The sequence below is a fragment of the Gopherus evgoodei genome, unplaced genomic scaffold (assembly GCF_007399415.2).
Source record: "Gopherus evgoodei ecotype Sinaloan lineage unplaced genomic scaffold, rGopEvg1_v1.p scaffold_40_arrow_ctg1, whole genome shotgun sequence".
NCBI lineage: Eukaryota > Metazoa > Chordata > Testudines > Testudinidae > Gopherus > Gopherus evgoodei.
The window spans coordinates 1,597,517-1,613,279 of record NW_022060061.1 but is presented as its reverse complement, the minus strand read 5'-3'; the positions used below and the strand labels follow the sequence as shown (position 1 = coordinate 1,613,279).

Below are 15,763 nucleotides of genomic sequence, written 5' to 3'. Positions count from 1 at the left end.
GCAGGAGCACACAATGCAAATAGTGAATTCTTGTGTACCCAAACAAGAAAAAATGGGCTTGCTCCCTGATAGACAGGGTCTCTAAGTGCGGACTACTGAGAAACTTCATGAAATATTTATTAAAACAAAACCGCCTGAGAGCAGAGCTTTACCTCTTCTGTCACCGGCATACAAAGCGTGACCTTGCATGTACAGTGCATGTGAGGTCATGCTGTGCAGAGGATGCCATTGTTATTGTTTGAGCCTGGGCACCTCTTTCTTTACAAATTAAGCTCTACCTGAGAGGAAGTGTTATAAAGGAACTGGAGGAGCCGTCTGGGTGCTATTCCCTGCTTTGTCAGTGGCTCCTTGTGAGGCTACGAGCAAATTACTGCACATCTCAGTGCTTCCATATCCTCATCTGCAAAACAGGGATAATAATAGATATCTACCACACAAAGGGGTTGTAAATGTAATATCTGTAAAATGCTTTGAGATCTTCAGATGAAACTTGCTATAAAAGTGCAAAGTATTGTACAGCAGCAGGGTAAAAGGAGGGGAAAAGGTGGTGGCATAGGCGCCGATGCTGTGGGTGCTCCAGGGCTAGACCACCCACACAAAAAAATTAGTGGGTGCTTAGCAGCCACACACACCTGTCAGCCCTGCCAATCAACTCCTCCCCCTCCCTCCCAGCGCCTCTTGCCCGCTGCCATCAGCTGTTCCACAGCATGCAGGAGGCACTGGTGTTGCAGGCACAGAGGTGCCGGAGGCAAGCAACAGTGGTTCGTTGCCCAGAGTGCGTAGCGCCAATAAACACACCAGGGTGGAGAAGCAAGCAAAGTTTATTTGAGATCTCAAAGCGGTGCTGGGAGACTTAGCATGCCTCAGATCCAGCACCCCTACACAAGTGGCTTCCTCCTTTTATATCCCAGTTGCTTTCTGAGAACTATTTCTTGGTGTCTAGCTGATCTCTCACTCCCCCATTCTTTCCCATCCAGCTGCAGTATCTTTTCTCACTCAATCTTTTGTCTTCCCCCTTCCTCCTCGCTCTCCGCTGCTGAGACATGTATACTGTATCTAAAAGCGACCTTGAAACTTGCTTCAATTTAGCTCCAGTATGTTACAGCAGGGAACTGGCTGTTACAATTAGAAAACTAACTGCTGACACTACATTTTACAGCTCTTAACATATTAGGTTACACTAGGTTACACAAAGTGTTTAACATGGAGGAACATTGGTTCATTGAGGCCTACCACAGGAGGGCTTCATTGACACTTGTGGTCTACCACCCTCCCGAGTTACCTAGGGTTATGCCTAGTGACACCAACACTGGGGTGGGGGAGGGGAGTTTGCTCTGGGGAGGGGACAGAACTAGGTGCGGTAGTGTGACGAACTGGGAATGTTCTTGATGTTTCCTCTGAATACTGTGTTGGTGCCTCAGTGTCCCCTATGCAGTTCTTAAATATCTAGGTGGTGGGATAAGGGCATGTGATTGCTGAAGAGCAAAGGAACAGTGCACCTAAATGCCTGGCACTCTGTCTCCTAGCAACTGATGGCCTGGGCCCCTGCTCTGCAAAGATGCCAGCTGAAGATGTTGGAGACAAAGGGATCAGGTGACCTCCTAGCCCAGGAAAGGAGCTGAGCAGAGAGGAGGGGCTGGGAGGGGTTGTTAGTCTGGAGCTGGCTGGGGTCAAGGAGTGGAGGGCAGATGTGGGGGGTCTGGCTCACTGGTCCCCCAGAATGGACCCAGCTGAGGGGTCCGGTTTGCTGTATCTACAAGCTCTGTTTTAGACCCTGTTCCTGTCATCGAATAAACCTCTGTTTTACTGGCTGGCTGAGTCACGTCTGACTGCAAAGTGAGGGTGCAGGACCCTGTGGCTTCCCCAGGACCCCACTGAGGCGGGCTCGCTGTGGGAAGCGCACGGAGGGGCAGAGGATGCTGAATGCTCCAAGGAGAGACCCAGGAGGTGAAGACGTGTGAGCTTTTTGCCCTGAACAAGTATGCTCCAAGGGAGAGGAGGCTCCCCAAAGTCCTGACTGGCTTGGTGGGGAGCAGTTAGAGAGCATCGCCCGGTGACTCCGTGACAGGTAGGGGTGGGGCGGGGATGGGGACTTGGGAGAAGGGGTGGGGGCAGGGCCTGGGCTGGGGCAGGGGCAGAAAGAGATGGGACAGGAGTGGGGGTTTGAGGGAAGGGGCTGCGTGGGGGTGGAGCAGAGCATGGGGGCTGAGCACCCCCCAGGGACTGAAGGAAGCTGGCATCGGTGGGTGGTGGTACTCTTCTAAGCTCCACCCACAAAGTAAGATCTGCCCATGTGAGGTGCCAAAATGAGATAGCAGTGGCTCACAATAGATTGTGCAGTTGTTTAAAATTGAGTGTGTGTTCTCCTGAAACTCCTTGAAACCAGATCCCTCTCAGTAGTGTAGCAACCTGCATGGAACTTAGATGGAGAAACACATTTTGCAGAGTGGAAAGGTTTGGAGGAGGAACCAAGCAGGAAACAGTTTGCCGAGGCATGGTTTGAATGCTAGAGGAGACATCATCTCTGTAAAAAATTATCTTAAAGAGCCAATTCAGTTTTAGAAACATGAAGCCCTCTTATTATTCTCCAGCACCAGGTACATGAAAAGAGTGGGCTTCAATACACCCTGGACTCTACTAGGTTGGGGGGGTGGGGGGAGTGGTGGCATCTCACACCCACTTGTAGCACCAAACTAGGCCCTAGTATTACATTATTATTACCTGACGGTTCTTTCTTCCTTTTATTCATCTTGACGGTTTGGTAAATCTAGATGGGGGAAAACACATGAGAGTGCTCAAGATACACAAGTCTCGGTGTATGTCATTTCATACAAGGCAAAGCACATTAAACATAATTGTTGACATTTTACTATGGATTTTTAAAACTATTAGTACATAATTCCAGGAGATACCTTTGTCTGGCATATCTGCTCAAATGCTATGGATGGACAAAGTATCTGTAGTGTTGTTGCAGCAGTCTTGTAGAAGAGCTCTGTGTCGCTCAAAAGCTTGTCTCTCTCACCAACAGAAGTTGGTCCAAAAAAAGGCATTAGCTCACCCACCTTGTCTTCTCATGCAAGACAGCATGAAGTTATTCAGCTACACGGATACAGATTTTGCCCACATGTTGTTATACCTATTATCAAAGTATCTAGACACCTTACAAAGTTGACACTGAAATATTCAAGTTCTCAATTAGAGAGGCCAAGCACCTCATCTGCTTGCACTTTTACCAACGAGCTAGGAAATCAGGATTTAATCAGCTCAGAAGGCATGGGCAATGAGTTGCTTCTTTTTGCAGCTCTTTCTATTCTAAGAGTGGCCAGCTTCCTGGTAAATCACTTTTCAGCTGAGAGTGAACTCTGGCATTATGAGCCTGCTATTGAGAAAACTGTGCTACTCCGATGCAATGTAGTGATGTCGCTGTGAATGGCACATCTCCTCCTCACCAGCTGGCAGCCTGGTCTGCCAACATTGTGCCAGCACTAGAGCTGGCTGAAATTTTTTTGTCAAAACAGTTTTCCATTGGAAAAATGCTATTTCAACTAAACCAATTTTTGTATTTTGGCTAAATTATATTTTGAAAAAAAATGGAAAAAGTTTTTAAAACGTAGAAAAATCCTGTTTTGACATTTTCAGAAGAGAAAGCTTCAATTTTTCATTTCAAAGCAGTTTTGGTTTTGAAAATGTACAGTAAAATCTATTTAAAATAGTCAAAATCAAACTGAAACATTTCAAATGCATCAAAAGCAAACATTTTCAATGGACCCAAAACAATAATTTTATTTAGACTTTTGTTTTGAAATGTTAGCCTTTTGTCTCAGTTCAGGTCTTTTTTCCTCAGAATTTCTAAATTTGTCACGGGACAGAAAATCCGTTTCCCGGCCAGCTCTCGCCAGCACATTGTGACGGTATCTCTGCCAGCACATCGCTATCTCGTTGTGACATAGTGGCATCTTGGCGTCACTCTGTTACACCAACATCTCCTGACGGGATCGCCGGAAGTGGCCCATTTCCTTCGGATGAGCTGGCCTGTTGGCAGGACTGGCTCTAGGCACCAGTAAACCAAGCACATGCTTGAGGTGGCACATTTTCAGGGGCGGCATCCCAGCCATCTTTTTTTTTTTTTTGCTTTGGGCAGCAAAAGCCTAGAGACAGCCCTGGCAGCAGCAGCAGCATGTTGTGTGTGGGCGGCACCCTGGGACTTCTATGGTTCACGCCGCAGGGGAGCAGCGCCCGCACCTTGTGGCTGGGCAAGCTCCGAGCGGGGGACACTCAGACTGGGGGCTGCCCCGTAGCTGCCCCCCAGCACCACAGTGGGGGCTGGGTGAAGCGGCCAAGGACTGTGGCAGGGCAGCCAGAAGCAGGGCCACAGAGGGTGGGGTGCTGCCGTGCGGGGCCCGCGTCCCACTCTTGGGGGCTCCGCTCCCTCTGGGGCTACCCTGCCCCAGCTCCTCAGCCCCCTGCTGGGGCAGTCCCCTGGCTCTGCCCTCCCAGGTCCCGGCCAGTCCTGGAAGCGGGAGCCCTGGCTGGAGGGACCCTGGGCTGAGGCGCGGCCCAGGAGCCCCACTGCTTACCCTGACCTTGCCAGTGCCAGACTAGCTGGAGGTGAGGGGGGAGCGGGCAGAGTCAGCACTGGTGGCGGGGGGGGGGCAGGGCTAGGGCAGCAGGGGGTTGGGGGGGGAGAGTGAGTCCAGCGCTAGGGCGGCAGGGGGTGCAGGTGGGGGAGGGCACTGGGGGGGAAGGGAGAGCCCAGGGCTAGCGTGGCAGAGCGGTGCAGGGGAAGAGAGAGCCCAGGGCTGGGGCAGCACAGGGTGCGGGGGGGAGGGCACTGGGGAGGGGTGAGAGCCCAGGGCTAGGGCAGCAGGGGGTGCGGGGGAGGGCACTGAGGGGGAGAGCCCAGCGCTGGGGTAAGGGGGTGCGGGGGGAGGGCACTGGGGGGGTGAGAGCCCAGCGCTGGGGCGGCAGGGGGTGCGGGGGGAGGGCACTGGGGGGGTGAGAGCCCAGCGCTGGGGTAAGGGGGTGCGGGGGGAGGGCACGGGGGGGGGTGAGAGCCCAGCGCTGGGGTAAGGGGGTGCGGGGGGAGGGCACTGGGGGGGTGAGAGCCCAGCGCTGGGGCGGCAGGGGGTGCGGGGGGAGGGCACTGGGGGGGTGAGAGCCCAGCGCTGGGGTAAGGGGGTGCGGGGGGAGGGCACGGGGGGGTGAGAGCCCAGCGCTGGGGTAAGGGGGTGCGGGGGGAGGGCACGGGGGGGGTGAGAGCCCAGCGCTGGGGTAAGGGGGTGCGGGGGGAGGGCACGGGGGGAGCCCAGCGCTGGGGCAGCAGGGGGTGCGGGGGGAGGGCACTGGGGGGGGTGAGAGCCCAGCGCTGGGGTAAGGGGGTGCGGGGGGAGGGCACTGGGGGGGTGAGAGCCCAGCGCTGGGGCGGCAGGGGGTGCGGGGGGAGGGCACTGGGGGGGTGAGAGCCCAGCGCTGGGGTAAGGGGGTGCGGGGGGAGGGCACGGGGGGGGTGAGAGCCCAGCGCTGGGGTAAGGGGGTGCGGGGGGAGGGCACGGGGGGGGTGAGAGCCCAGCGCTGGGGTAAGGGGGTGCGGGGGGAGGGCACGGGGGGGGTGAGAGCCCAGCGCTGGGGCAGCAGGGGGTGCGGGGGGAGGGCACGGGGGGGTGAGAGCCCAGCGCTGGGGTAAGGGGGTGCGGGGGGAGGGCACGGGGGGAGCCCAGCGCTGGGGCAGCAGGGGGTGCGGGGGGAGGGCACTGGGGGGGGTGAGAGCCCAGCGCTGGGGTAAGGGGGTGCGGGGGGAGGGCACTGAGGGGGGGTGAGAGCCCAGCGCTGGGGTAAGGGGGTGCGGGGGGAGGGCACGGGGGGGGTGAGAGCCCAGCGCTGGGGTAAGGGGGTGCGGGGGGAGGGCACGGGGGGGGTGAGAGCCCAGCGCTGGGGTAAGGGGGTGCGGGGGGAGGGCACTGGAGGGGTGAGAGCCCAGCGCTGGGGCAGCAGGGGGTGCAGGCACTGGGGGGGGGGAGAGCCCAGCGCGGGGGTAAGGGGGTGCGGGAGGAGGGCACTGGGGGGGAGCCCAGCGCGGGGGTAAGGGGGTGCGGGAGGAGGGCACTGGGGGGGGAAGGGAGAGCCCAGCGCTGGGACGGCAGGGGGTGCAGGTGGGGGAGGGCACTGGGGGGGGTGTCACCTCAGGAGGAAGGGGGTCTCGCTCCCCTCAGCACAACCAGGGGTCCCGCCCGTCCTGAGTCTCACCCCCTGCCCCGCCCTTCGCCTCAGGGCTCGCGCCGGCATCGCCTCAGCCCGTCCCCGGGGCGGCTCGCGCTAGCGCCTGCTAACAACACTTCTCCCGCCCTTTCCTTGGCTCCGCCCTCAGCTCCCTTCAGGGCATTTAGCTCCGCCCCCAATCGGGGCCCAGCCCAGGTGTCTGCCGCTCTGCCTCTCAGCCACGCCCTCCCTTTAAGGGTTCCAAATGCCCTCCCGCCTTTGTCTGTTAGCCCCGCCCCTCTCTGGATCACACCTCCTCCACTATTACACATGCGCGATTCTGTTACCTCCCTGCGTTGTCTTCTGGGAAATGTAGTCCGCTCCCATCAGCCGGTGCCGTAAAGCAAGTCGATCGCGGCTCTGGTTTTGCGACAATGGTGTGCCGGTGGCCGTAAAGCAAGGCGTGTTGTTGACAGCTGCCTGGGCAAAGCAGGAAGTGAGTTGGGGGGATAAGGAGGGAATGGGGCCTCCTGCCCTCGGGGCGTCCTCGAAGAGAGCCCTCTGCTGGGGGAGAGAGCAAGGCTCTTGGGGGGGCAGGACATGGGGATCGGGGTCGGGGAGCTGGGTGCCGGGGAAGGGGTCAGGAGGTGGGGGGGATCGGGGTGGGGGAGCAGGGTGCCGGGGGAGGGGTCAGGACGAGGGGGGATCGGGGTGGGGGAGCAGCGTGCCGGGGGAGGGGTCAGGAGGTGGGGGGGTCGGGTTGGGGGAGCAGGGTGCCGGGGGAGGGGTCAGGACATGGGGGGGATCGGGGTCGGGGAGCAGGGTGCCGAGGGAGGGGTCAAGAGGTGGGGGGGATCGGGGTGAGGGAGCAGGGTGCCGAGGGAGGGGTCAGGAGGTGGGGAGGATCGGGGTGGGGGAGCAGGGTGCTGGGGGAGGGGTCAGGAGGTGGGGGGGTCGGGTTGGGGGAGCAGGGTGCTGGTTGGAGGGGTCAGGAGGTGGGGGGGTTGGGGAGCAGGGTGCCGGGGGAGGGGTCAGGACATGGGGGGGATCGGGGTGGGGGAGCAGGGTGCCGGGGGAGGGGTCAGGACGAGGGGGGATCGGGGTGGGGGAGCTGGGTGCCGGGGGAGGGGTCAGGACGTGGGGGGGATCGGGGTGGGGGAGCAGAGTGCTGGAGGAGGGGTCAGGACTTGGAGGGGATCAGGGTGGGGGAGCAGGGTGCGGGGGGGAGGGTCAGGATGTGGGGGGGATCGGGGTGGGGGAGCAGGGAGCTGGGGGGAGGGTCAGGACGTGGGAGGGATCGGAGTGGGGGAGCAGGGTGCTGGGGGGAGAGGTCAGGACGTGGGGGGGATTGGGGTGGGGGAGCAGCATGCTGAGGAGGAGGGGTCAGGAGGTGGGATGGTTCTGGGTTGGGGAGTAGTCTGCTGGGTGGCAGAAGCCTTGGGGTTGGGGGGAGTAGGCTTATGGGGGAGTGAACAATGAGCTGTGTGGGACTTCAGGATGTGGTTGCTGGGGGTGGGGGGCATGTGGCTAGTTCAAGGAGCGTGAGAGAGGGACCACTAGGGGCAGGGAGGATAGTTCATTATGTGTCTCCTGGGTTGAGAGGGAAGCAAGGATCTGGGAAGTGTGTGTGCTGTGTTGAGGATTTGTGGAAGAGCTCCTGGGAGTTGGGGCCTCTTGGGAAGAGAGGGGCATTGGAGGTGGTATGAGTGGGAAATTGGGATGGTGGCAGACGGCTGAGTAGGGGGAGGGGAAGAAGAAAGCATTAGGAGGAGGAAGGAATGAGGTTGGTTAGCCTAACTGCCCATGGGGTGAGGGAGCGGAAACACAGGGACTGTGCCTGAATGATCCCATTGTAACCATCTAGCTCTATCTGACCTAATAATGCACAGATTCTCTTCAGCTCAATCTGAGGGGGAGAAAAAAAAAATGAGCAAGAACACGAGACCGCCTCCACCACCAGGACGCAGTGGTGCTGCCAAAGCCAGACAGGTGAGTCCTGGGTTTCCTTTTTTACTTCTCCCCTGTCTGTATGAGGAAACACCTCTCCCTTCGGATCTGCTTTGAGATTCTTGGTGTCAAAAAATGTAGTTGTTCTGTTGTCAGAATCTGAAATTCTCTCAATCCCTGTAGCTGCTGCTCCACCCCCAACAAGTGATCTCTGAAGTAACCTTTGTATGTATAAAGGCCCCAACCTTGCTACTTTTGACTTCAGTGGGAGCAGGTTCAGGCCTGCAGTTGGTAAAGTTTGGGCTCCTGCTGGATGAAAAGTTCTATAGAGATGAAAAATTGTTGCTGTTAATAATATTGGTTCTTTCGTTGTGGGAAAATTTTTGTCCTCCTGGCCTTATGGTGTAAATACTGATTTAGCCAGTGGGAAAATTGGCCAGGTTGTAACCTAAATGGCCTCTGCCTCCATCCCAAGGTGGGAATTAGATTTACTGTCATTTAGAAATCTCATCAGGAGAATTGACAAACCAGAAATAATAGAAGTAAACAAATCGTCATCATACCCCTCACCCTAGCCCCTTGGGACAAAGATGGGACCAAGTGAAGAGGAGTGATTCATGTGTTCCCAACCTCTCTCTGCTAATGCACAAAATGTGGAATTAAAAGTAAACAAGAAAAATACTAATGTGTGGAATTTAAAATAGTGTTGCGTACATTTCCTTAAAGCACAGCATCTACTTTTACCCAAGTTTCATGATGCAGAATTCCTGATATTAATGTTCATTTGTGTTTACATAATGAACTAAAAATCTGAGTTTTCTCAATCTCTGTGTACAGGCAGATGGGCAGGGTGATCTTTTGGGTTGTTACAGTCTCTAACTTTTATTAACCTAGATCAGAATCACACAGAAAGTTTACGTGAGTTGCGGGTCTCCTTTCTGACAGCTACTGGCATGAGCATGGTCAAACAATTGCTTTATTTTCCTAGAATGACTGGGGAGGAGAATTTAGGATTTTGTTGAAGATGATTGAAATGAATGGTGTTAAATATGGGTTTGCAAATGTCAAAGAATCAGTTTAACTTTTCAAAGCTCATTTTTGTTTCACATGTGCCTGCCCCTCGCTAGTCTGTGAAGCACATGTGCCAATCTAAGGGTGGGAACTTGATTGCTCCTAAGTGACTGTCTCAGAGGAATAAAATTTGATGTCTTGTCATAGATCCCAGGTTAAATTGCCACTCTGTGGGATGGATGGTCCAGCATCCTGCAGCATTTTCAGTCTGTGGTGGATAAAGCTGGGCATTACTCCAGGTCTCTTGTATCAGGGGATATGAGTAATTGAGCTTCTGTAGATCTTTCTTTTGCACCCTTTTTACTGAACTTACCTATGTGCTAAAAGCTGGAATGGCTGGAAAACCTGCTAACGCTTTCAGTGGTATTGTATATGGTATTCCAGTCACTGTGGTACCTAGGCCCAGCTGACCGTAACTAGTACTGCTGTGTGACACCTCACTGAATTATTAATGGAATACCTGTCTGCAGGAGGAGCATGTTAAGAATGGCCAAATTGTCACAACATGCAAGTCATGGACCAAATCAGAGATCCAGAGCAAGTCTGTGGAGGACAAACTGTCCAGTGACATATGGTAACAGCCCTCTTCATGTGCTGGAGGGCTTTGTGACAGACAGAATCCAATTAGGTGTGGATAATGTATTAAACCTCCCCCTTCGCTTGAATCCTGCTTTCAATGAAATTAATGTATAACCAGTCAATTGGTGAGAGCTTTCAATTTCACTGGCTATAAACCTTGATAGGTCGTAAAATGTATCTGACTGTGCCGCAGCTTGGAGGGTGAGGGGACCGCATGTTGCTTCCCCATTTTCAGGCTGTCTGAAGGTTTACAGGACTTGCATTAGCCTTTCTTTTAGTAATCTACCAGAAGGGGGTACTGAGTTGGGTTTTGCCATCTGTCAGGGATTTTTACGTAGTGGTGCATGAATGTAGGATTTGTGTTGCCCTGCCCTGCCCTGCCTCAGTTGAAAGTCTGGCCTGCTCCCTTATGCTTTCTTCTTCCGCCCATCAGGGACTGGGAAGCGCAAAGCATACACTCCTCTAAAAGCTCATACACACCTGCAATTAAGTCTTTGCAGCAGTCTCTGTAGGAGGGAGAGGTGATTCTTCTTAACAAGCAGTATGAAAACAATCCTCCAATATTACAGTGAGGTGCCCTCCACTATACAAACAGCAAGACACGCCCTGACCACACGTTAGGGGAAGCTGTCATAAAGAATGCGTTGTGTAATGCTATCATAATCCTGTAGCTCCTCTCATATAAGGCTGTCAAAATGCTTCATGAACATAGGTTAAACTGTGCAATGCCTAGTAGCGTAAGTAGGTGTCATGTTAGTTTCACTTTATCACTAGGAAAATTGGCACACGGAGGTAAAGTGACTAGGGTTTCCAACTTTCTGATTGCAAATAACCAAACACCCTTGCCCTGCCCGCCCCTTCTCCGAGACCACTCCCCTTCTCCAAGGCCCTTCCATCGCTCGCTCTCCCCTACCCTCGCTCATTTTCACTGGACTGGGGTAGGGGATTGGGGTGTGGGAGGGGGTGAGGGCTCCAGCTGGGGGTGCTGGTTCTGGGGTGAGGCTAGGGATGAGAGGGTTCGAGGGTGCAGGAGGTGGCTCTGGGCTGGGGACAAGGGGTTCGGAGTGTGGGAGGAGGCGGATTCTGGGCTCTGGGAGGGAGTTTGAGTGTTGGAAGGGAGTCAGGGCTGGGGCAGGGGGTTGGGGTGCGGAAGGAGGTGCAGGCTCTAGGGGGGTGGAGTTTGGGTGTGGGAGGGGACTCAGGGCTGAGGAAGAGGATTTTGGGTGCAGTGCAGGCTCCAGGTGGCACTTACCACTATCAGAAGGCAGGATACTGGGCTGGATGGACCATTGAGGTGACCCAGTATGGCCAGGGAGGAAAAAAGTACCCCCTCCTTATCTCCTGCTCTAACCATCAGATGACACTTCTCCCTCTTTTAGTTGAGACTAGAATTCGGGAATCCTGACGCCTGGTCCCTGGATCTAAGCACTAGATACCACTGCCTCTTATTGCCTGTTAGGAAACCATGGACTCATGGTTTGTCTTTTATCCTCTCTAGATGGGTTTGCTAGTGGATTTCTCTCCAGATGGGATGATGGACAATGATGAGGAGGATGGTGAACTGGAAGCAGAATTGATAGCTATTGTCGGAGGCCGGCCAGATTCAAAAGAGAAGCCGAAAGGGAAAAGTAAGTGGTTCTCTGCTCTATGCCCATTATACATCTGCTCAGCTAGGACACATCTGAATCCCGGAAGGGCTTGATTAAAAGAGTTACAAACTGTAAGTTTCTAGTGCTTTAATTTCAAAGCTACAGCGAGAAAGAAGTGGCAGAGCCTCGCAGTCCTGTACTTACAACTAGACCTTTCTTCCCCCCACCCTCCCAGCACACTCGTCTGAACTCTGATATTAAATGGTTATGTGAAATGAGTTGTGTATTTGTCTCCTCTTCTTTTCAGCCCCTTTGCCCATGGAAGCTATCGATAGAATGGCCGCTCTCTGCATGAAGGACCTGGATGAAGAGGATGGGGAAGAGGAAGAAGATCTGGAAGATGAAGATGATCTGATGGTATGAAGGACTTTGTACTCGGTGAAGGACTGGGAATGTTACACCAAAGTCCTTGTTATCAGGTCAATGCCTCATGTGGGGAATGTCTAAAGTGGCATGTCTGAATGAGAATTCTTGTGTAACAACAGGCTAATAGATCCATTCATCTACCATCTCCCTGCTCCCTCTAAGTCTTCTTGGAGAAACAGGATTTTGTTTTCTCCAGAAAACTTTATACCTCAGCGTATCACTGACCAGGGATTGTTCCACTGAATTTTGCTCATAGCTGCATTGTGAGCCAAACTCATTATACCGATATTCATACAGGAATCCCGCAGTGTTACCTATCTGTAAATACTGGAGTTAGTGTCTTGACTCCTAGATTATTCTATTTCCTTAAAGATGGGGTATTATACATAAGTGCCTGTCACATCCTAATAAGGAGAAGATATTCATGAAGTGCTGGGACTTTTGCTGCAAAGCTTCTCCCTTGCTAGTTGTCACCCTTAATCTGTCTCTCTGTAGTTTATGAATTGCTGCTCCACTTTTCATCAGTGTCACTTACATTTTGAGCATCTCTTAAACAAAATTAAGAGACCAAATTTCTCTGTTTTGTAGGCGGAACTCAATGAAGTCCTGGGTGAAGAGAAAGAAATCAAGGATGCCACAATACCTGCTGCTAAGGTGCAAAACTCCCCTTCCAACTTTGCTTCCTCTTTCATTCTTCTCACTGTTTCCAGTTGAAAGTGTGGCCAATACAGAAATGGCTTCTGCTTGTGCTACATATCTGTTCCTGGTATGTCTGGAAGTTATATATGCTCACCCCATTGATGCAAACCAGCATGTGTGCCTGTTAGCATTGCAGAAACGTTAAAGAAGTAAACGACCTATGAGGTCAAAGTCCATCTTCCTGTCAGTTCAGGGCGGACGAGTGAGCTGGAGCTAGGCTCTGACAGCTTACAATATTGGGTTTGGGTTTTTTCAGATCCAGATTGAACTGGTGACATTGGTACAGGGGCGGCTTCAGGCCCCAGCACTCCAAGCGCGTGCTTGGGGCAGCAAGCCGCGGGGGGCGCTCTGCCGGCTCTGCAAGGGCGGCAGGCAGGCTGCCCTCAGCAGCTTGCCTGCAGAGAGTCAGTGGTCCCGGGGCTTTGGAGTCCGCTGAAGCCGAGGGACCAGCAGACCCTTCGCAGGCAAACTGCCGGAGGCAGCCTGCCTGCCGTGCTTGGGGTGGCAAAATCCCTAGAGCCGCCCCTGCATTGGTAGACAGTTAGGAGGCTTGTTTTGTTCCCTGTAAATTGAGCAAAGTAATTGAATGGAAAAGATAAGGCACACTCCAGAAATTTGCAATGTGTGGACAAAATGCTGTGATCTCCGGGAGCCACGTTGCCTTAGCGGCGCTCTGCAGGTGCAGCTGCTGTCCCATGTATCATAAATTGCAGGATCAGGGCCTAAATGTGCACCCCCAGTAAAGTCACTCCTCAGGAGCCAAATCCCTAAGGAAAAATCGAGTATTTAGTTGTCTTGAAATCAGATGGGTTTTAGAATTTACAGCTGATGAAGTTGGAAAAAACAATAAACCTCTAAGTCTAGGTCGTTGCTACTAGCAGAAAAGGCCTTGTACTATTGTCATTCATTTCTCACTTTCATTAGCGATTGTGTCATAACTACCACACTTTCCTGTGGCCATACATTGGCTGTTCCATTGTCTTTTTAAAGGCTTTCCTGAATATAGAAGATAAATGCATCCTTCCTCACTTTCAGTTTTTAGTATCCGTTGCTTGAACCCTGGTATATCCTGAAGAGAGTTCTTATTCCTTTACCGAATCCCTTCACATAATGTATTGTTTTTCCTATGAGTGTCTTTAAAAGACTCTCAACTTGTTGAAGACCAGTTCTGTTTTAAAAACAAACAAAAAACGGGGAAAATCTAATATGATTAAGGACATTTTTGTTGTATGTGGTTGGATTAGTTAACCCAAACTCCATAGCCTTGTGCTTTCAGACCTTTCTAAGGCACCAATTGCTTCATCAGCTGCCCACCCTCAGTCCTTAGTGTCTGAACAGAGAGACCCTGAGGTGTGGTCACTCTAGACCCACGTTGTCCAGGAAAATTGTTCTAGCATGTAAGAACCAGAAAGTGAAATGGAGCAGTCCAATTTGACTGTCTTGAGCTGAACAATATCAGTCTGTCATTGGAAGTGTTGCTATGGCTGTCTCCTGTTAGGCCAGTGCTTTGGATTAATTTTCCTCCTCTTCTCTGGGCTCTTACAGGTGAATGAAACTCCATCTGATTCCAGCAGCGTAGAATCTACTCTGGTGGAAAGGCTGGAAATGTACAGAACAGCCATCGCTAATGCAAAGCAAGCTGGAGACGGGGCCAAAGTGCGCAGATATGAACGAGGCCTCAAAGTGAGCATTAAATAATGCACCTGAATACGATGTGCCGAGGCTAATGGCTTGGTAACCATCTTGTCTTGCAAGATGCTTTTTAAGAATAAAACTGAAAAGATTTTTTTAGAAACTTAATATAAATTGTTTGATCTTAAATTTGCAACTGAGCATGGCCAGCATTTTCAAACATCAAAGTATGGCACTTAAATCCATATTTAGGCACCCACTTAAGGGGCCTGTTTTTTCAGCCTTGCTCCTAGTGCCTTTGGAGGAAGCTATGGGTCCTGTGCCCTTCTGAAAATCAGGCCATTTTTACCGAGGTGCCTAAATATGGATAATACAATAGCTGATAAGCTCTTCAGCAGCAGTATATTGCAGGGGATGCAGCGCTCTGATGTCTTAATATTAAGTGATGTTGCTGTGTCCTCAGAGATAATATTGAGCCCAAAGGCCCCAGCATCGTCCTAATGGATCCTGTACAACTGCAGGTGTGGGCTTTCCAATTAGATGGAGAAGTGAGGACCTGATCACTCCTGGTCATTAAAGTTCCCATAGTGCTTTTCTCAAGTCAGAGTGCTTGTCCCAGCATCCTAGCCAAATTCCATCTTGGGTACTTTTATTCTGCCGCCCTAAAATTCTCCCTGCATCTTCATTTGGGTATGGAGTCTTCACTTACGAAACTGGGTGTGCTCTGACAGTGTGCTGTTCCTAATTGTCCTGCTGCTTCCCACCACTGAGAACTGCATTTCTGTGATAGATTTGTCCATAAAGAGCATGCAGTTTGTAGAACACTTTTGGCTCCTGAAGGATGAATGGCACTCATCTAAGAGCCTGCTACCTTCTAGTCATGAAGAATGTGGGAATTAGGAACTTGCTGTTTGGCTGAGGAATGACTTTTTAGCTGATGACAGGCTGTGGGTTTCTGAGGTCTAATTAGGCTGCAGTTTCTGGGCTGACTAAGGTGCCGGTATCCAGTTTTCCTGCTGTCAGGCTCTTAGCTGAAGTTCTGGCTAATTTTAGAGCACCTGTTTTCTATAGCTGTTTGCAAAACCAAGAGTGAGAGTTTGGAAGCTTATCGCTAATTATCCATTGTTGTTTTTTCCCAAGACATTAGAAAACATGCTGACCTCTGTGAGGAAGGGCAGAAAGATTGATGAGGAAGAAATCCCCCCCGCAGTTGCACTAGGGAAGAGCGGGAACTCCCAGCTGCCGTCCCCTTCTCCACTGACTTTGTCATCCCAGAGCTCCGCACCCAACGGAAGGTTCAGTTTATCCAGCCATCCTCCTCCACAGCCACCCACTGCAGCACCTCCACAGGGGCCCTCTGCGGCATCTCCCAAGCCGCCACCTCCTGTGTCTCCCAAGCCGTCACCTCCTGTACTTCCAAAGCCAGCCCTGTCCTTGCCCATCAGATCCCCGGAGACACCAGAAGAAAAACCTGTCCCTTTGTCGCAGTCAGGTAAGCATGGGAAGGGCCTTTTTATTCTCTCTCATCACAGAAGGTTGAGCTTATAAATTCCTGCTGATCTATGACCATGATGTTCACCCAACCTTGCATCAGATGATTCTGAAGCACAAAGCACAATGGCTCT

General features: G+C 52.5%; 1 protein-coding gene across 5 annotated transcripts in view; it reads left to right on the top strand.

The window, feature by feature from the left end:
* Window positions 1-6,597: 6,597 nt before the first annotated feature.
* CC2D1A (coiled-coil and C2 domain containing 1A) overlaps window positions 6,598-15,763 on the top strand; it is a 35,902-nt gene continuing 26,736 nt past the window's right edge. For 2 of the 5 annotated variants that reach the window (XM_030545846.1, XM_030545849.1), the window contains exons 1-6: window positions 7,656-8,184; window positions 11,291-11,420; window positions 11,689-11,798; window positions 12,396-12,461; window positions 14,052-14,189; window positions 15,279-15,630. In XM_030545846.1, the coding sequence (XP_030401706.1) occupies window positions 8,077-8,184; window positions 11,291-11,420; window positions 11,689-11,798; window positions 12,396-12,461; window positions 14,052-14,189; window positions 15,279-15,630 (904 nt within the window). In that variant the 5' untranslated portion in view covers window positions 7,656-8,076. Of the gene's footprint in view, window positions 6,692-7,655; window positions 8,185-11,290; window positions 11,421-11,688; window positions 11,799-12,395; window positions 12,462-14,051; window positions 14,190-15,278; window positions 15,631-15,763 lie in introns of those variants that run through there. The other 3 variants (XM_030545848.1, XM_030545847.1, XM_030545845.1) reach the window with 3 other exon arrangements.